Source organism: Callithrix jacchus, chromosome 4 (assembly GCF_049354715.1).
Source record: "Callithrix jacchus isolate 240 chromosome 4, calJac240_pri, whole genome shotgun sequence".
NCBI classification, from domain to species: Eukaryota; Metazoa; Chordata; class Mammalia; order Primates; family Cebidae; genus Callithrix; species Callithrix jacchus.
Genome location: NC_133505.1, coordinates 43,529,524 through 43,549,111, shown reverse-complemented (window position 1 = coordinate 43,549,111; position 19,588 = coordinate 43,529,524). Strand labels below are relative to the sequence as shown.

General features: G+C 48.8%; 1 protein-coding gene across 18 annotated transcripts in view; it reads right to left on the bottom strand.

Moving 5' to 3' along the window:
- Nucleotides 1-1,422: 1,422 nt before the first annotated feature.
- ZNF76 (zinc finger protein 76) overlaps nt 1,423-19,588 on the bottom strand; it is a 33,915-nt gene continuing 15,749 nt past the window's right edge. For 3 of the 18 annotated variants that reach the window (XM_054253900.2, XM_003732648.6, XM_008994300.5), the window contains 13 exons: nt 16,771-16,939; nt 11,565-11,645; nt 11,382-11,459; nt 9,803-10,002; nt 7,014-7,130; nt 6,678-6,753; nt 6,015-6,140; nt 5,681-5,860; nt 4,632-4,865; nt 4,375-4,538; nt 3,509-3,673; nt 2,859-2,972; nt 1,423-2,283 (listed from right to left, as the gene is read on the bottom strand). In XM_054253900.2, coding sequence (XP_054109875.2) covers nt 2,179-2,283; nt 2,859-2,972; nt 3,509-3,673; nt 4,375-4,538; nt 4,632-4,865; nt 5,681-5,860; nt 6,015-6,140; nt 6,678-6,753; nt 7,014-7,130; nt 9,803-10,002; nt 11,382-11,459; nt 11,565-11,645; nt 16,771-16,843 — 1,713 coding nt within the window. In that variant the 5' untranslated portion in view covers nt 16,844-16,939 and the 3' untranslated portion in view covers nt 1,423-2,178. Of the gene's footprint in view, nt 2,284-2,858; nt 2,973-3,495; nt 3,674-4,374; nt 4,539-4,631; nt 4,880-5,680; nt 5,861-6,014; nt 6,141-6,677; nt 6,754-7,013; nt 7,144-9,802; nt 10,003-11,381; nt 11,460-11,564; nt 11,646-16,770; nt 16,940-19,049; nt 19,101-19,588 lie in introns of all 18 variants that reach the window. The other 15 variants (XM_035295389.3, XM_078369016.1, XM_078369018.1 and 12 more) reach the window with 9 other exon arrangements.

The window sequence follows — 19,588 nt, the reverse complement described above, 5'->3', positions numbered from 1 at the left end:
CCTTGAGCAGTTTCCTCACTGGTAAAGCAGGAAAAATACCTCTGTGTTGTAAGAATGCCTGAGAATGGACGTAAAGCACATAGTAGGCTCTGGGTAGAGCTTTTGGTGTCACCTAACATTACCATGATGGTGGGGCTCCATTCAAGTAGAAGGAAACAAAGGCAACATCACAAAGCTGAAGAAGGAATTGGGCCAGGGCACCTCTCCAGGTCAGGCGGATGTGGCACTTGACTTGCTGGCTCGCTATCCCCTCAGCATTGGCTCAAAGGCACTCAGAGCACTGCCCACTCTAGGCCCAGTGGCTCTGAAGACACTGGAAACTTTCTAAACCATGTGGGGGTGAGCCTTGTGGTGCACCTCAACTTCAAGGGTCCAGGCAGCAGCAGGCTTGCGATTCAGGGGCCTCCACATCGTTGCTTCCATTTCTTCAGATCCAGTGCCCAAGAGGACTGGGACATACCACACCAGGAATGGTGGTCATGGATGTTGAAGAGACCTGCTCAGGCCAATTCTGAGACACCTCTACTGCCACCCTCCAATCCCAATAAAAATCCCTCCAAGTAAGGTGCTGGGAACACCCCCTGCCTAGAAGCATGCCCATGCCCTCTTCCCAAGGAGCTGGTGGCAAGAGTAAATGGGAGCTTTCTAGGCATCCTAGGAGAATACGCCTGGATTGGAGGAGGGGTTTCCAATCCTAGGAGGCAGAAAGGGGTTGGGGCATATCCATCACGGCAGAGAGAGGAAAAGAGGCACTTCCAATCCCTGCAATGTTCCTGTCCAGGCAGATTCAAACCCAGAGCTTCTTCCCATCAAGTGCCTTCCCCTGTATCCATTTCTCCCACCAGAGCTGATCTGGTCTCACCAACTTACTTTTCAGTGGGGTCTGACTGTAGCTTTGAAATCCCACAGCATAGTCCTAGATACCTAGGTGGGCACCCCCAGAGCTGGGTAATAGAGCCAAGACTTCAGCTCCAGAGGCATCTGACTCTACTCCTTGAACCTCAGTAACCTTGGTAAAGGTGCCCTCTAGCCTCACTCTAACCTGGGGCTTTGCCCTCTTGGAGAAGCTGATTGTGTGATTTGGGGGTGGGTGGGTTGGAGGAGCTCTGACTACATTCTACAAGAAAAGGCAGGAAAAGAGTTCCTCCAGATCAATCACCTGAGGCCTGAGATTCAGCCAGAGCCTGGAAGCAGCGGCCACCCGGGAGCCCACCTGCTAAGCTGTGGGCAAGAATCCATAAGCAGCTCCTCAGGGCTTTATCTTATACTGGGCTTCCCTCCTACCTGTCCCCCCAGCAGGCCAGCCCCACCACTCTGGCACCAAGGCTGAGTGGGTTTGTGCCAGGGATACAGGGCTGAGAGCCTGAGTTGAGCAACCCTGCCACACAGGCTTAGAGCTGAAAGGACAGAGGGACCCAGGTGGAAATTTGGAACTTTTATTAAATACTCATTCATCCATGTGCCCCCACCACCAAGAGCAGGAAAAAAATTATCAAAATGGAATTTAAAAAAACAAAACAAAAAAACAAATCAAACCCAATCCCCAGCAGTCTATGTACAGGGCCACTCCCTGCCTCTCTGCCATAGAGAGGTTTGGGGAGCAGCTGGGGAGTGGTGGGGGCTGGGCACCTTTTCTCCAGCCATAGGCCCCTGAGGAATTAATTGACTGTGGTGGCAGGAAGTCCCTGATGCCAACTAGGCAGGCATCTCAGCTGGCCTCCAAGAAGGTGGTTATTGCTGGGAGGGAAGGCCAGGGCCTGCTCTGCTGCTACTGGGCTGAAGAGCTGTCTGTGGCTCTCCCCTAGAGGGCCAGTCCCCACAGCAGCCCCAATCTCTACCTGAGAAGGGGAGCATTCTGAGGGCCAGAAGGGTGTTCTTTAGGAGGAGGAGAGCAGGCACCCAGCTGATTTTGAGAGAAGGGTGCCCTGGTATAGCCTGGCAACCAGGCTTGTTCTCAGCTCCCGAGGATGACGCACTCCCCTGATTCCAGCCGCCTGTCCCAGTTTTGGGCAGGGCCCCCATTCCCTTCAGTTAGGCCGTTTTCTTGCTGTCTTCTCACCCCGGAGACCTATGCGGCCACCTTCCATGTGTCAGCCACAGCCTGGGCCCTTGGAGGCAAGATTGGCCGTGCAGCATTGCACCTCCTCCAACATGGTGTGGGACCCAGCCCTCTTGGACTCAGCAGCCACTCTCCGACACTGTTGTCTCCAGGGTCACGGCCCCTTGCTGCATAGCCGCGGTGGCCACGCTGATGGCCTCCTCTAAGGTCTGCTGTTCCTCCAGCTGTGGGAAGCGGGTGCAGAAGGAAGGAGAGACTGAGACCCTCCCTGCCTAGATTCCAGTGCTAGTAGTATGTGGCCAGCTGTTTTTTTTTGTTTTTTTTTTTGACTCTACCCAGTGCCACACACTGAGCAATTAGTAAGGCTCCAATAAACATGAAGTTCAGGGATGAAAAGTCCTATTAGGCTAGGCATGGCCAGGGGGCCCTGGAATAGTCAGGGTCAGAGAGACCAGCTTGCTCATGGAAGGACTGGCTGAAGAGGACTGTAGTGATTGTCTACTTCAGCCTCCTTATGTTCCAGATGAAGAAACAGAGAAACAAAGAGATGAAGAGCTCAGACCACAGGTAGACTGACATAAGAGTTATCCTGAAGGCTGGAAGAGGCTTCAACATTCTGCCTCAGCCAAGAGCAAGCCGGAGACAGATGCACGGATGCAGGAGGAAAGGGATCTGTCCTCTGAAATGGGCTCTTTTTGATTCAGATGCCCTTCCCTTCCGGATCGTCATCTAGTTCCCCTTTATTCCTTGCGGCCTTCTCTGGTCGTGGGATCCGCTTTCCTCCCAGATCTCTACTCACCTGCACTGCAATGTGCGTTCCGTTGGCTGTGGCCAACAGTGCCACCTGTTGATGACGAAGAGATGCTACACTTGAGTCTTCAGCCACCACAGCCCCAGAGGTAATGATTGTGACCTGAAAGGCAAAAGAAGGTCTTCCATCCCACCTGCAGTATACTCTCCCTCCCCACAATCCAAATAAAAATCCTTCCAAGTAAGGTGCTGGGAACAACCCAGAAGAGAATGGATAAAACCATATGGGTCAGATTAATTAGCTTGGGGCTCAGAGCTAAGTAAGATTGGGTTTGCTCCCAACTTAAAGCCCAGTTTAATTTAGGGCTTTTGAATCATTGAAGAACAGAGCTGTAAAAAATTCCAGAGATATTTTAATCCCCTCACTTCAAAATAGAGAGAAGTTCGTGGAAAAGTGATTTGTCTAAGGTTGCAAAACAAATTAGGTTTGAATTGAGATTTGGGAAGTGTCTCTTGACCTTCATTCAACTGCTTTTAAAGATGAGAGCTGGCCCAGGAACTGTGGGGAAGACCCCTTTTTTGCGGGGAATCTTTGTCCTGGTAAGAAGACTTGACTAGTTTAGACTGCGCTTTAATGCCCACCCCATGGAAAGGAATGACAAGAGAATAAGAAACCCCAAGCAAACCGCCTGGTCATACGGGCTGCGTCTGGGTGCCATCGGCGCTGACCATGGTGACCGTATGTGTGCCAGATGTGGCCAGGTCGGCATCATGACTGGGGATGGTGAGGGTGGTGCTGCTGTGCTGGGTGACCATACTGATGGCACTCCCCAGGGCCTGCAGGTCTTCCGGGGATAGGCTGACCTGCCAACAGGAGGGGGAAGATGAGCTGGCAATGTCAGTGGAGGGTTGTCTGAAAGTCCCTATGGAAGATATATACCTGCTCTCCCAGACAAGGTCAGCTTATTAGTTTCATGTCACAGGGGTGGAAGGGGTGAGTGACAAGCAAACAAAATCGGTCCAAGGTTCCAAAGAGAGGCCACACTAAAAGAATTCCACTGCTTACTTCTATTTATCACCACTTTGCCTCTGGGCCCTGTTGTATGCAGCTCAGGGTCACCACCTGATTGTGTCCTGACAACTCTGGAAAGCACAGGTGTGCTTTCTAGTGAGGGTACTGACAAGGGTCAAGTTATGCAGCTGGCTAGTATACTGGTAGGACCAGACCTCAGGCTTTCAGACCCCATACCATGTTCTGGCTGCTATATGAACAAGCCTCTCTTGAGAAGGACATCCCATGTCCCATTCAGATGAACAGGTCCTGTCAGCTCCCAAGTAAAGAGAGAAACTACTAACTGTGCTCCAGAAGTCCCAGAGACTGGGCTGGAAGCATAGGAGGACGAGGAGCTCTGTTACAAAATGTGGTCCCCGCAGCCTCAGCCTCTGAGGTCTATAAAACTGAAAGCTGGGTGGCAGTGGGGCTGTCAGAATTTCAGGGCTCTGAGCCCCCAGAGAGAGTGGAGAGTGCCAGAAAGTGTGGCACCTCTGCCCTCCAGGGCCTGTACCTGCTGGGCACCATCCTGAGTGATCAGGGCCACCTGGGGGGCCCCATCTTCTTCGGTCACCATGGCCACTTGGGCTGGGATGTCATCACTCTCTTCTTTCACCTCCGAAAGGTAAGCTATGCGGGGTCGTTTGGGTGGCGGGCTCTCCTCAGTTGCAGAGGCGGCTGGGAGAGGAGAGCCAAGGCTGACACCTGCTACCAGATACCATTGGGAGGCCTGGCTTGTCCCCACTCTTACCCCCTGCCCACTCCCCTTACCTTCAAGCTGCTGCTGCTCATAGAGGGCCTGCTCGCTCTCCTCCGTGGCCTCCAGCTCGCCGTGGGCGCTGCGCTTATGCATGGCCAAGGTAGAGGTCTGCCGGTAGGTCTTGCCGCAGGTGCTGCAGGTGTAGGGCTTGCAGTGTGTGTGCACCACATGGTGCTTATACAAGCTTGAGTACTCGGTGAAGCGTTTCCCGCAGCCTGGCACCGTGCAAACGTATGGCTTCTCCCCTGGGGACACTGGGCTGTGAGGGGATTGGGAACTGGGGCTGGCAAGGGGAAAACTAAGGGGACAGGGGTGAGGGACAGGGTTGGTGAAGGGAGAGCCAGAGGGAGCGAGAGGGACTGAGAAATGAGACTCTATATGGACAGGGTTGAGGAAGATGACCAGTGGAATGGAGAGTGCATGGGTGTTGAACTACTGAATCCAGAGATAAGGCAGAAAGGAAATGAGGGACAGGGCAAGGCTGGGGCTAGTGAAGGCGGTGGTAGGGGCACTGGGGCTTATAAGGTAAAGGGTGGGAGGCTGAGAGTGGTGAACAGCAGAGGCAAGAGGCAGGGATGACTGAGTATCAGGTATGATGGGAGAGAAAGGACATACATGCTAAGAAACAACACGGAAAGCTGGATGAGGGACACAACACTGGGAAGGGTGAGGATACAAAGGAGTCATGGACGGTGGATAAGGTGAAGAGTTGAAGGTGACAGTTCACTCTGCTTCTTCCCCGTTATTCCTAACCCTGGCCTCTTTTCAGGAGCTCAGTCAGAGTTGGAGAATTCAACGTGTGTGTAGAGAGGTGGCAGGAAGCTGAGGGACCCCAGAGAGGATAGGCAATACCTTTCAGATTGGACCTAACTGGAAATGGAGGAACTGCTTGCTGCAAGTGAAAGAGTTGTTCTGGGGATACCGTACCCCCAGACCAGCCTGGAATGGCTGGCACAGAAGGGCTCTGGGCTGGGAGCTGAGAATGTGACTTAGATGGGAAGCCTACAGTAGAGGGGTTGGGGCCTCAGCGAAGGTAGTCCTCGCATGCCAGCTGGCCCACCTGTGTGGATGCGCACGTGATTCTTATAGTTGGTGGCACTGGTGAAGCCTCGGCCACAGTGGGGCTCCGGGCAGGTGTAGGGCCGCTCGCCTGTGTGGGTGCGCACATGTACCTTGCGGATATTAGACGTGGTGAAGGAGCGGCCACAGCCCTCAAAAGGGCACCGGAACGGGCGTTCACCTATGCAAATGGTGGGGTGTGAGGGGTGGTTCAGAAAAGAGGGCCATGCTGGAGCAAGCAGGGGATGGTGCCGGGCTCCAGGTCTAAGTCTGAAAGGCAAGCTGAATTCCCCGTGCCCAGGGAATGGGGTTGGAGCGGGCAGGGCCCAGCATACCAGTGTGGGTACGGACATGCTTCTGCAGGTCTCCAGAGGTCTTGAAGGCCTTGCTGCACAGCTCCTCTGGGCATTTGTATGGTTTCTCACCAGTGTGGGTACGAACGTGGCTCTTCAGTCCATAGCCTGTCCACATGTGGCAGGGAGGTGTGAGAAGAGCACCTGGTGGGGCCTCATCCTCCACCGGTCACTTCATACAGAGGCTCTCCATCTCCTTTGCTTCAAGAAGCCCATGTCTGCCTCTATCCCACCCCTGCCTGGGTGGGAGCTAGAAAAGTCCACTCTGCCCTGCTTCCCTCTCAAGGGGCAGCTGAAACCATACCAGAACATGAGCATGAGAAGAAACTTAGAGAACTCATGGCTAAAGGTCCTAGTTTCACAGAGGGGAAAATAAGGCCAGAGAGATGCAACGGCCCACCCAATAATCCACAGCTGGTTGGCATCAGAGCTGACACAAGAGGCTGGGTCTCTCCACCAACCCTCCAGGCTCCTTCTGCTCGCCTGAACCTTGCTGCCTTTCACTCCTGTAACAAGGTTTCCTCCAAAGAGAGCACCCTGCCTTCTCTAGGAAGGCAGCCTGGTGTTGGGTTCCCTTCAGGGAGACCCCAAACAGAACTAGAACCCTCTACCCTCAACTGGAAGCAGCCCCCCCAGAGAGGTTACCTGTGGCAAAGGCCTTTCCACAGCTGGGGAAGTCACACCTGTACGGACGGTCACCTGTATGAGCTCGTTCATGCACCTGTGAGGACAAACAATCACATAATTCAGAGGAGCAAGGGTATGACCTGGGCTCTTTTGTTTTCTTTAGGGCCCTGATGTCATGTGTGTCAAGCCCTCTATGCTGACCTTCCTGTGTACCCTCATTTCTTCCCTCCAGCAACTTGAGGGAAGGGACCAATTTCAATCAAAGCTGAAAGGTAGAATTACAGCCTGTAAGGGAAGACTGCAGAAGTGAGGGCTTACCTTTAGGTAAGCCCTAAGGACTGCCAGCATCCTTACCTTTAAGTGATGAGCGGTGGTATAGAGACGCCCACAGCCCTTGTAGCCACAGCGGAATGCTCTGTCTCCAACTTGCTGCCCTTTTCCATTATGGGGAGGCTGGCTGTCATGAAGAACCTGGGAGAAAAACCTTAAGATCCCTATATGTATTCTCCCCAGTGAAGAAGGTGGGACAGGCCCTGCAGGCAGCTTAAGACCCAATAGGCAGGGTTAAGGCTGCCAGGGGTCTCTGGGGCAAAAGAACACATCCAGACGGACAAGGAACAGATGCTGGGGCATGCTACACAAGAAAGAGGGTGGGCATGGGGAGTCACCACCCATTTCTGATGGGATAAAGGGAGACCTACAGGTCATAGTGGCTGTGACAGCTATTAAAGAAAAGTTATCTCTGAGACAGCGAGGTAAGGTGGAAAGGGAGTTTGTCTGAATGGCCATGCTTGAACTGGGCCAAGTGCCAGAAATCCTCCTTCTAAGCACATACACCTAGGGGCCTGCAACTCTTGAGACCTCCATCTTCTGATGGGAGGGGTCCCCTTCCTCCTGGTGGAAAACTAATGCTTAAAAGGTACATAAACAAGGGGGCTATTGCTGTGGAGATGAGCTCACCTAGGTTCACCTGATAGGACATGGGGCCCAGAGTGAGGTGGCCACGACCAGAAGCACCCAGGGGAGGGCTGTAGTTCCCACAGAAATGTCAGCTCTAATGACAGCACCCAGCTGACAAGTCCTCCCCTTTTGTCTCCTCATCTGGGGATACTGCTAACGCCACCCATCTCATGCCAGCCCCTAGATGCAGGGAGCCCCTTATTGCTCTTCTGCTTTCCTGGGCAGGGTCCTGGTAGAACCGTCCCTTAGTTTTTTGTTTTTTTTTTCCTGAGACGGAGTCTCGCTCTGTCGCCCAGACTAGAATGCCATGGTACAATCTCGGCTCACTGCAACCTCCACCTCCCAGGTTCAAGTGATTCTCCTGCCTCAACCTCCTGAGTAGCTGGAGGCACATGCCACCACGCCCAGCTAATTTTTGTATTTTTAGTAGAGATGGGGTTTCACCATATTGGTCAGGCTGGTCTTGAACTCCTGACCTCGTGATCCACGTGCCTCCACCTCCCAAAGTGCTGGGACTATAGGCATGAGCCACTACGCCCAGCTGTCACTTAGTCTTTGTTTCTGGAAAGCTTCAGAATCACACTCTGGTCTTTCCAGGAGATCCTAAAACTAAACTGTGCAAGTTATGGTGAGCAGGGGACAGAGGAGCGAGGCCAAATTCATGGCAAGGTCTGTCTATGCAGGTTCCCGCTCAGGGGCTCAAGCAGCTGAGAGTTTCATGGACACTTACGAGGCTGGGTAGAGGGTAGGGTCAGAGGCGGTCAGGCCTGCTTGGTGGGCTAACCCACACAGGCACTTAGATTCATTCCCATCTCTCACTAGCTCCTGGGGTAATCGCGGGAATCAAGGAAAATCAGGGATGGAAGTGACCTCTGAGATTATCTGGTCCCATCTCATATTAGGAATAAGCTGAGGTCTGGGAGAGCAGGGACTCACCTAAGTTTGGACTAGGTAGCGGTAGAGCCAGAACAGATCTCAGGGCTCATGATTTAAATAAAACCCACTTCTCTTTATATCAGCATCAAGTCTCAAATTTGGTCTGTAAAATATACCTCAGAGAACCGGGATGGGAGTGAATGTAGCCTGCTGACTGTAAGCACTACCTCCTGATTCTCCACCTCAGCCTCCCATAGCTGGGACCACAGGTGCACACGACCATGCCCAGCTAGTTTGTTTTTGTATTTTTTTGTAGAGATGGGGTTTCCCCATGTTGCCCAGACTGGTCTCAAACTCCTGGACTCAAGCAATCCACCTGCCTCAGCCTCCCAAAGTGCTGGGATTATAGGCATGAGCCTCTGCACTCAGCCTGTGTTTCATTTTGACAAGACATGAGGACTTCCTCTTTTCCTCCACCATTCAACCACACTGATTTCATTATATATATATATATATATATATATATATATATATATATATATATATATATAAAAATCCCCCATCTTTGGGTAAAACTCCTGGAAGGAAGGAATGTGCAAGAAGCCCTGGCACATCCAGCCCGAGGCTTTGCAGTCATCCCAGGAAGGGAACACCCTGGTTTGGAAAGCTCAGAGATCTCTGTACCCACTTCCCCACAGGCAAAACCATGGTTTCAGCAGAAAAAACTTGGACTAACTGGTATCTGCAGAGCCAGGATCCTTCTCCTTTCCAGCTGAGCTACTGTGTGGGCCTCACAATCCAGAAATCCCAGCTGCTCTGCTGCACATGCCCTTGTCATAGCCCACTGACGTTATTTTTCCAAATGACTAAGTGAGTCACAGAGAAGAAATAAATAGTTACCTCAGTGGACTAGAAAGCTAATAAAAGTCACCAGCAAGGGCTTTCCCAGCTAGTGCAGAGGATTACTACAGCAGCCAAAGTGAAGCTGGGCCTAACTCCCCAGCACAGGGGTATCACTGTTTCTTATGGCAGCCTTCCCTCTGCAGAGACAGTGTAAACAAGGGTGAGCATAAACAGCTGTCAGCAGCCAGGCCAGGTTGTGTTACAGGCCCTAAACGATGACGTGGGAAAAATGAGTTGGGGGAGCTGGGGTGGAGAAGCAAAGGGAATATCCCACATGGTGCCGGAGCACAAGGCTGCCATTGTCCTTTTGTGAGGTGAAGTTCTTGACAGGGTCAAGAGGCAGTGCACAAGCAAGGCCCCGCTGTTTAGAGAGTGACGGACAGTGTCAGGTTCTGTGTGCTCACCTTGCTGGCATACTGCTCCAGGGCCACCACTGTGTCTGCACTGAAGCCCTCATCATCCTCTGCCGCCAGGTCCTCCAAGCCCACCTCTGTCTGGACAGCCAGGATTGTACTGTCTGATGGCACAGCCACAGGGTGGTGAATGTAGGCAGTGGAGCCATCTTCCAGCTGGACGGCTTCCAGGGCGCTGGGGTCATAGCCTTCTGCAGGGAACACGTGGTTAGCCCTGATGCCACACTAGGGAAGAGATACAGCTGGGACCCTAGCCTTAAGTTAATGAGAGGCACATATACCAAGGAGGGTTTCAGCATCTAATTTCTCCTGGCCCTTCACTTTGTGATTCACTCTTGCTGGCCCTCCTTCTGGGACTGCCTCACCTAAGGATGAGGTCTCCTACGGTGCACTGAATGGGAAATCACAAGTTCCTTTAGGACCTGACAGGGGCCCATCATCATCTTGGCCTAGAAGATCACAAAAGTCTCCTGACCAGTCGCTCCTCGCCCCTCTAGTTCCCTCCAGGCAGCACAATATCCAGAGGGATCTTTGGGGGCCACAAATGTGACCATGTCACTTACCTGCCTAAATAGTTCAAATGCTTCCCACTGGTCTCAGGATAAAGACCAAAATCCTCACCCTGATGCTGAAATCCAGAGTGGGTTGGGCCTTCCTTTCTCTCTCCAGCTTCCTCCTGCTCATTCTGCCCTCACTCCCAGGGCTCTAGCTCCTGGCAGTTACTGGAATGTGCTGTTCTTTCTTCCCACCAGCTCTAGGCTAACACATGCTACCTTCTGTCTGAAGTACTGAACCCTCCCTCCCATCCATCTTCCGTCAGCTAAGTCTACCTCATTCTTTACCTCTCAGCTCAAGCATCACTTCCTCAGAGAAGCCCTTCCTGAGTCTGATCTCTATTTGTAATGATCAGTTCATCACTGATGGCTTCTTTCACTTCTATTTCCCCCTCTAGACTCTGAGCAAAGACTGTATCTGACTTTGCTGTCTCTTGTATACTCCACACCTAACACAATGCCAGGCATGTAACAGTCACTCAAGAAACTATCAGTAGAAGGAATAAATTGTTATTCTTCAGCACCTTAGGAGCTTCATTCTTTTTTTTCTTTTAATTTTTTTTTTTTTTTTTAAAGACGGGATTTCACCATGTTGGTCAGGCTGGTCATGAACTCCCAACCTCAGGTGATCCGCCCGCCTTGGCCTCCAAAGTGCTTGGATTACAGGCGTAAGCCACTATGCCTGGCCTTCATTCTTAAATATTAGTTTTTTCTCCTGGTCTTAGATGATCTCCTCAGGTCCTACCCCACAGCCCTAAGACTTTGTGGCTGTGCTAGAGCCAAGGCCACCATCAAAGCCCATGTGACTGATCTCCAAGGCTCACCTCCTAGTGGCAGGCATAGCTGCTTCTGTGGTCTGCAGCAGGGAAGGTGGGCAAGGCTGCTACTCCAGGTGAGCATGTGTGTACTGTGGAGATGACAGCTCTCATGTCTACACCCCAACCCTCGCAGTGTGCCACCCTATCCTCCAGTCCTTCCTCCCATCCTTCCCCCAGTTGTGATGACGGTGACCTTACCCTTGGGTGTGCGGTGTATGTAAGCCATGCTGCCATCTTCCAGCTGCACAGGCTGACCATCCTCAAAGGAGAGAGATTCTGTAACGAAAGCAATGCCTGCCTTTCCCTGGAGCCATGGAGGGGTCCCCTGGTGGAGGTGTCGGGCTTCTCTCCACAAGGCATGGTGTGTTGGGGTGCCCTCACCTTTCTGTACCGTCACCTGGTGAATGTATGCAGTGGTCCCATCCTCGAGCTGGATCACCTGCCCTTCAAGAAGCTTCTCTCCTGTTAGGGTGGAAATGGAGAGAAATAGGCCAGGACCAGAAGAGGACTAAGAGACACTTTCCTGTTTTTAGCTGAGGCTTGTTTGAGTCTCAAGGCATGAGCCTGAGGGTCTAAGCATGGGTAACATCTTCCTTGTTCCTTTGCTCCGTCTCCCTAGGCCTGGGCCTTGAGGCACTAAAGGTGAAGACACTTGCCTTGCGGGAACCCCTCATCTTCCAACAGATTCCCTTCCAGTTACTGACAAGAGGCGCAACTTCATTTATTATTCTATCCATGCCCAGCCAAGTGGAAACTTCCAACTTAACAGTAAGTTGCTGAGACTGAACTAAATGGGCCTTAAAACTAAATGGGCCCAATAGGTCAAAATTCAAATATAGCTCAAACTAACAAAATTAAAACATATCCCCTCATCCCTCACTATGACAGTGTGCTAAGACCAGGAGCCCCTGTGAAGGCAGGCTGTTTAGTTTAATGGTTAAAAACAATAGACTCTGGAACCAGGCCAGGCCTCCTGAGTTTCAATTCCAGCTCTACCTCTTGCTAGCTGTGTGACCCTGGAGAGCTTATTTAACCTCTCTGTGCCTCAGTTTCCTTTTCTTAAAATGGGGATTGAAGATTATGTGTTTCTCACAGGGTTACTGTTAGGGTTAAATGAGTTGATGAATATAAAATATTGGGAAGAATGCCAGCTACATATGGCCAGCCCTCAATCAATCCTAGCATTTATTATAAGCCTAATCTGCATTTTAGAAGAAATGAAAAGTAAAGCAATAGAGACCTATGTGAGTACAATTATTACGCTATTATGTGTCCATGTAGGTCTTATTCCACTTGCCACTGTTAAGTAATGATTCCTTTATTAACCTCTGATATTTTCATTTCAATTTTCTGGTAAAAAGTTAGATCACCTAAGGCAATACAAAAAGCAGCATGAAAATTAACAAGACTTCAGATTTCCCAAGATATTATTCTTCTTTTACCTTACCAGAAAGCACTTCTCCTAAGGCTCTTGGAATTAGACCTACATGACCCTTCCTTGTGCCCAGTGAGTCTGAGAGAGGGGGAAGGAAGGAGAAAAGTGAGAAAGGAAAGAAAGGGAGACAGAAGAGTTAATGACGGTTGGATGTGGTGGCTCATGCCTATAATCCCAGTACTTTGGGAGACCAAGGCGGTTGAATTGCTTGAGCTCAGGAGTTTGAGACCACCCTGAGCAACATGGCAAAACCCTGTCTCTACAAAAAACACAAAAATTAGCTGGGTGCAGTGGTGAATGCCTGTGGTCCCAGTCACTCAATCCTTAGGTAGGAGGATTCCTTGAGCCCAGGAGGCAGAGACTGCTGTGAGCCATGACTGTGCCACTGCACTCCAACCTGGGTGACAGAGTGAGACTCTGTCTCAAAAAAAAAAAAAAAAAGGTTAGGCTGGGCACAGTGGCTCACACCTGTAATCCCAGCACTTTGGGAGGCCAAGGTGAGTGGATCACAAAGTCAGGAGATCGAGACCGTCCTGGCCAACAAGGTGAAACCCTGTCTCTACTAAAAATACAAACATTAGCTGCACATGTTGGTACATGCCTGTAGTCCCAGCTACTCCGGAGGCTGAGGCAGGAGAATCACTTGAACCTGGAAGACAGAGGTTGCAGTAAGCCAAGATCGCACCACTGCACTCCAGCCTGGGTGACAGAGTGAGGCCCTGTCTCAAAAAAAAAAAAAGGCTATGTTTGGTGGCTCATGCCTGTAATCCAAGCACTTTGGGAGGCCAAGGCGGACAGATAATCTGAGGTCAGAAGTTTGAAGCCAGCTTAACCAACATGGTAAAACCCTGTCTCTACTCAAAATACAAAAAAATCAGCCAGGCGTGGTGGTGCACACCTATAGTCCCACCTACTCAGGAGGCAGAAGCAGGAGAACTGCTTGAACTCAGGAAGGTGGAGACTCCAGTGAGCTGAGATCACGCCACTGCACTCTAGCCGGGGTGACAGAGCGAGACTCCATCTCAAAAAAAAAGAAAGAAAGAAAAAAGAAAAAAAAGGTTAATGGCAAGTGATTTGTCTTTTCTTTAGAAGATTCAGGTTTAGGAAACTGAGCACTTATGTGGGAAAGACAGTTAATTCCAGCTGACATCTCCCCTTTAGAGGAATCCCCAAACTTGTTCCCAAACTAAGTCTTCTTGGAGTCAGTAACTAACAGTCCTACAACCAACCAAAGGCAGGTAAGGTGGAGACAAAGAAGAGGAAACCATTTTCTTCCCTCTCACCCACAAGCAGTAGGCTACCCTCATTTTAATCCTGGCAAGGTCATCAGTACTTGGGGTTCTCAAAGCATTGGCAAGCTACTGCCAGCAGAGTGGGTACAGCTTCAAGGTACCTGAGAAGAGTTGTCTGAAGAAAAAATTTAACCTACTATTTCCTCAAATAACCAGAGACTACAACGGAAAGAGGCAGTGAGAACAGCTGACTGACATGGGCCTTGTATCCCATTATAGAGAAGTGATCATACACCCCAGTTTGCCTGGAACAGTCTCAGTGCATTTATTAATAGCACAGTCGTCCACTTTTAAAATGCTCGGTTTGAATAATACATTTTATACTTATCCTAAAGATAAGTCTCATACAATTTTAGAGCTTCTGGCAGACAGAGACAAAAGTGCCTCAGTCAAAAGCTTCAGAGGAGCTTACCAGTCAGAGAAGCCTTTCAGGACAGTGTGGTTCTAGTCTCTGAAGGACAGCTCTGCCCTGAGCAGTAGGAAAATCTGTTGGGAGTGAGTGAGTGTGTGTTTGCACATGTAGGTGTAGTTTACACCACAGAGTAGGCAGATAACAGCCAGGAAAACTGACACAAGAAAGAAATGGGAAAGTAGGGAGGCAAAGAGATCCATATATAAGAAAGAAAGATATGGCCGGGCATGGTGGCTCAAGCCTGTAATCCCAGCACTTTGGGAGGCCAAGGCGGGTGGATCACGAGGTCAAGAGATTGAGACCATCCTGGTCAACATGGTGAAACCCCGTCTCTACTAAAAATACAAAAAATCAGCTGGGAATGGTGGCGTGTGCCTGTAATCCCAGCTACTCAGGAGGCTGAGGCAGGAGAATTGCCTGAACCCAGGAGGTGGAGGTTGCAGTGAGCCGAGATCGCGCCATTGCACTCCAGCCTGGGTAACAAACAGCGAAACTCTGTCTCAACAAAAAAAAAAAAAAAAAAAAAGAAGAAAGATATAAGGCAAGAGTGGCTCTCTTAGGTCAGGTGTGCTCACTTGCTTTTTATTCATTCATTTGACCATTAATTATCTGTGGAAGACTGAGGCATGGGCACAACTGGGTCCAAGGAGTAAACACAGCCCTAGCTAGAGTTCTATGTTCTTCCATCCCACTGAGACTGCACTGGAGGGGCAAGACCTGGGATGGGAAGTCAGCAAACAAGAGAGTTTCAGGCTTCAAAAGTATTCTTGAGAAGTTGCACTCTCAAAAGGATGAAGCCAACAAGAACCCACATATCACAGACAGCTCTTGACAAGAAACCTTTCCAGAAGGGACCCACACACACTTTCATATGGAAATAACTTAATGATGAGATTAAGGGGCATTCTTAGTCATCATCAGAAAATAGACAAATTAAAATGAAATCAATAAACAACTTATTTGTAAATCTAGGGGTGGAAATATATTTTGATAGTGTGTTGAAATGAAGGAGGGCAATGTTGCAATGACAATGCTTCATGATGGCAGTGACACTCATGGAGTCCAGAAAAGGCCAAATCAAGAGTAGGAACAAGGCAGTGTTTGCCCAGTGCTGTCCAAGGAAGACACGAATGCTATCTGGCTGCCTGAGAATGCTGGCAAGAAAGGAAGAGTGTCCCTGGCCTGCAGACCTTGCCTTAAAACACTTTATTCTGACTCCACACCTACCTTGATTTTAAGCACCCTGAGAATTGAGGGGTAGGATTGCCAGATAAAATACAGGATACCAAGGTAAATCTGAATTTCAGATAAATAATATATATTTTTAAAGAACTTATTATTATTTAGTATTTTATAGTATTTAACACCCTCCCCTTTTTTTGAGATGGGGTCTTGCTGTTGTCTAGGCTGACCTCAAACTTCTGGCCTCAAGAGATCCTCCCATCTGAGCCTCCCAAGTAGCTGAGACCACAGGTGCATGCCACTGAGCCCCACTTAATCCCATGTTTATGTATGTCTATCCCTTATAAGGGGTTTATGTATGTTCTTAGTATATATTATACATATTTGCGACATACATATACTACAAGAGTATTCATTGTTATGTCCGATTCAAATTTAACTATGTGCCCTATTTCTTAATTCTGGCAATCCATAGTGGGATTTAGGGCATGAGATTTTCTGCTTGGGTGTTCCTCTCTTCAATCAGGAAGAGTATCTATTTTTTTTTTTTTTTTAGAGATAGGATCTTGCTCTGTCACCCAGGCTGGTGTACAGTGGTGCAATCATAGTTCACTGAAGTTTCAAACTCCTGGGTTTCAGTGATCCCCCTGCCTTAGACTCCTGAGTAGCTGGGACTAAAGATGCATGCTACTACTGCACCCAGATTATTATTTTTATTAGTTTTTTTAGAGACGGAGTCTTGCTATGTTGCCCAGGCTAGTCTCCAACTCCTGGCCTCAAGTGATCCTTCCATTTCAGCCTCCCAAGTGCTGGGATTATAGGTGTAAGCCACTATGCCTGGCTTAGAAGAGCATCATGTACATGGCAGATGCTTAGTAGATAGTTTGAATGTTTGAATATGCTTGAATTAAGATTGATAAACTGCTTCTAGAAGGCACTAAAAAACTGTGACAGGGAATATCTGAAAAGCAGGAAGTCAAACTAGCACTGTATTCATTCCAGAAATATTTATGAGCTACTTATTATATATCAGGAATTCTGTCTTTGAGAGGTATTGGTTCCTTTGGCTGGGGTTGTCTGACTTGCAGCATTTTATTTTAGAGTTCTCTTTTCATCAAGCACCACAGGAGATTCTAATGCAGAGCAAGTTGTGGTGGTGTGCCAGGGTGAGCAGACAGGAATGCAAGGTGGGACTCTTAGAAGTGGACACTCCTTCCCAGGGGCTGAGGGACAGCGCAGGATCCTGAGGTCTCCAGAAATACTCACCTTTGACAGCTTGCTGGACGTAGGCTGTCGTCCCATCACTAAGGGTCACCGTCTGCAGCCCCAAGCTCTCCATGACAAACTGCTGCTTGTGCACTCAGACATGAAGTTGGCTTCTGGCCAGCACCAAGAACCACAGCCGAGGTCAGAGATTTCCTTCTGGGTCACAAATCTAACAAAATGAACAGTATCACATTATGAGTTATCCAGCTTTCTCCTATTGCAAAGACACTCCGGGAAGGAGTTAATAAGGCCAGACAAGAAGAAAAAAGATGAATTCTTCAAAGTAGTGAACTGTATTGGTTTTTATGAAAAGGGCTCAAAATATATATATCTAAGAATTCTAAAAGTTGAGCATAAAAGAGAAGCATGCCAATCAAATTGGTCTTAAAGTAAGAAATCAGTGATCAAAACCCACTTCTAAACTCTCTCCTTAGGAAGAAGCCCTGCTGAAGGCAGGCAGTCAACCCCCATGCTGACGGTTCTCTCTGCCTACTCCAACAACATCTCTCTTGTACTTGGACCTATCTACCCACTGGCCTTGTTAACCATCCTCAGGGAACATCCCACATGTACCACACATTGAACAAGTCCCCAGCAGAACTCACAATGTGTCCCAGCCTTCCAGGTCTATTTTTTGTTTGCTTCCAGTATGCCCTATCCCAGGGATGGTAGCACCTTCCACCCAGAATTGAGTGGAATCATGCTTGAGTCATCCTTTTCCCTCTAAAGTCCAGATATTTATTTCAGGCAAATATCACCTCTCACCTCCTGACTACCAAAGAGCCTTCTAACTTAAGTCCTCAGATAAACTTTTGTCTGTTTCCAATTCATTTTCTTTTCTTTGCTTGTTTAGAGACAAGTATCACTCTGTCACCCAGGCTGGAGTGCAGTGGCTCCATCGCAATTCACTGTAACCTCAAACTCATGGGCTCAAGTAATCCTCCTGCCTCAGCCTCTTCCAATTCATGTTCTAACATTCATGTTTATGCTGTCAGGCTGAACTTTAAAAAAAAGTACAGCTCTCTTCCCACCATCTGGGAGACTGTAGAGGACTGCTGAGAACAGGACTTCTAAAAGGAGAATAGGGGCTCATGCCTATAATCCCAGTGCTTTGGGAGGCTGAGGCAGGAGGATCATCTGAGGCTAGGAGTTCAAGACCAACCTGGGCAACACAGCAAGACACTGTCTCTACCAAAAAACAAAAAAATTAGCCAATTGCAGTGGCACATGCCTGTAGTCCTAGCTACACAAGAGGCTGAGGTGGGAGGATTGCCTGACCCCAGGAGTTTGAGGCTGCAGTGAGCTACGATCATACCACTGAATTCCAGCCTGGGTGATAGAGCAAGATCCTGTCTCAAAATTAATAATAATAAGATAAATATATTTGGAAGGCTGTGGTCCAAGGTCATTTTTCGGTAGCTATTAAGTGGGGCCTCCAGAACCAAAGGGAGGACACAGCTCTTATTAAAATTGAAGGTATTTATGCTCAAGATGAAACAATTCTATTTAGGCAAGAGATGTACTTGTATGTACAAAGCAAAGAACAACACAGTGACTGCTCACGACAAACTGAAGAAAACCAGCGTAACCTGGGAAAGGTAACTTAGGCCCATGGAAACAGTGGCATGGTTTGTGCTAAATTCCAAAGCAATCTTGCTAAGGCTATTGAATACAGAATCTTTGTGATGCTGTGCCCCTCAAGGACTTAAACTAATCAAAAGTAAATAAATAAAAGTGGATTTGTAAGAAAAAAAATAAAAGTACAACTCTAAACATACTACTTCCTTGATTAAACCCTTCCATAGTTTCCTATAGCCCTTAGAGTCCATCTTGCAGACAAGGCTGGGTCCTGTTATAAACTCCCGCAGCCTAGGCACCACCTTTTCCTAGCATTCACACCTCTGGGCTCAACCTACTTCAGTACTTATCACTATCTGTGTAACGTCTGTTGCCTACACAAGGCTTTGGACTCTAGTCTGGTTTCTGGGTCACAGTGGTTTCTTCAGCACCTCATACTGTGGGCTCTCCACAAATCCTGTGAGTGACTCCCTGGGTCCCTCATATGCAAGGTGGGAAGCACTGAAGCTATCTGCTGGCAGGACATCCTCTGTACCTACTATGGTGTGGAGCCTGCTCTAGCTGTGGACCCCCACACTTGTGAAGCCTACAGGAAGCCCACAGCCTCTGCTCTCAGTGCAGTGGTGAAGACTGTCACCCATTCTCAAAATTCTCCTGGACTTGGAATAATCTGGACTGCCTACTGGAGTCTCACAACTTACCAACTGATATCCTCGACCGCTGCTACCCAAATGGTTTTTGTATCAGGGGACCTAGAGAGACAGATAGTCATATGTTGTATTGCAGATGCTGCTGCTTAAAGCCAGAAGTTCACATTGCAGATGTCATTGCTTGAAGCCAAAAGCGACCAACTGGGACTTTGGCACCCCTGAGGGGTGGGTGGATCAATATCTTGGCAAAACTACAGACCATTTGCGACACACTGATTGGCATGCTCTACACCCCAGGGTTGGCATCTCAACTAGAATTATTCATTCTGTCCATAAACACTTACTAAATGGGCTAAGGTCCAAGGACAGCAATACTACTATTATTAATAGTGAATACTACTATAGAGTTAATACTACCATAGAGTATGTGCTAGGAATGTCACATACATTAACTTACTTAATTCTAACAACCCTAAACAAATGCTATGATTATCCTCATTTTACAAGTAAGGGAACTTGAGGCCCAAGACCAAGTTCAGTAACTTACTCAAGGTTACACAGCTAACTAGTAAAGGAGGATTTCAATCTAG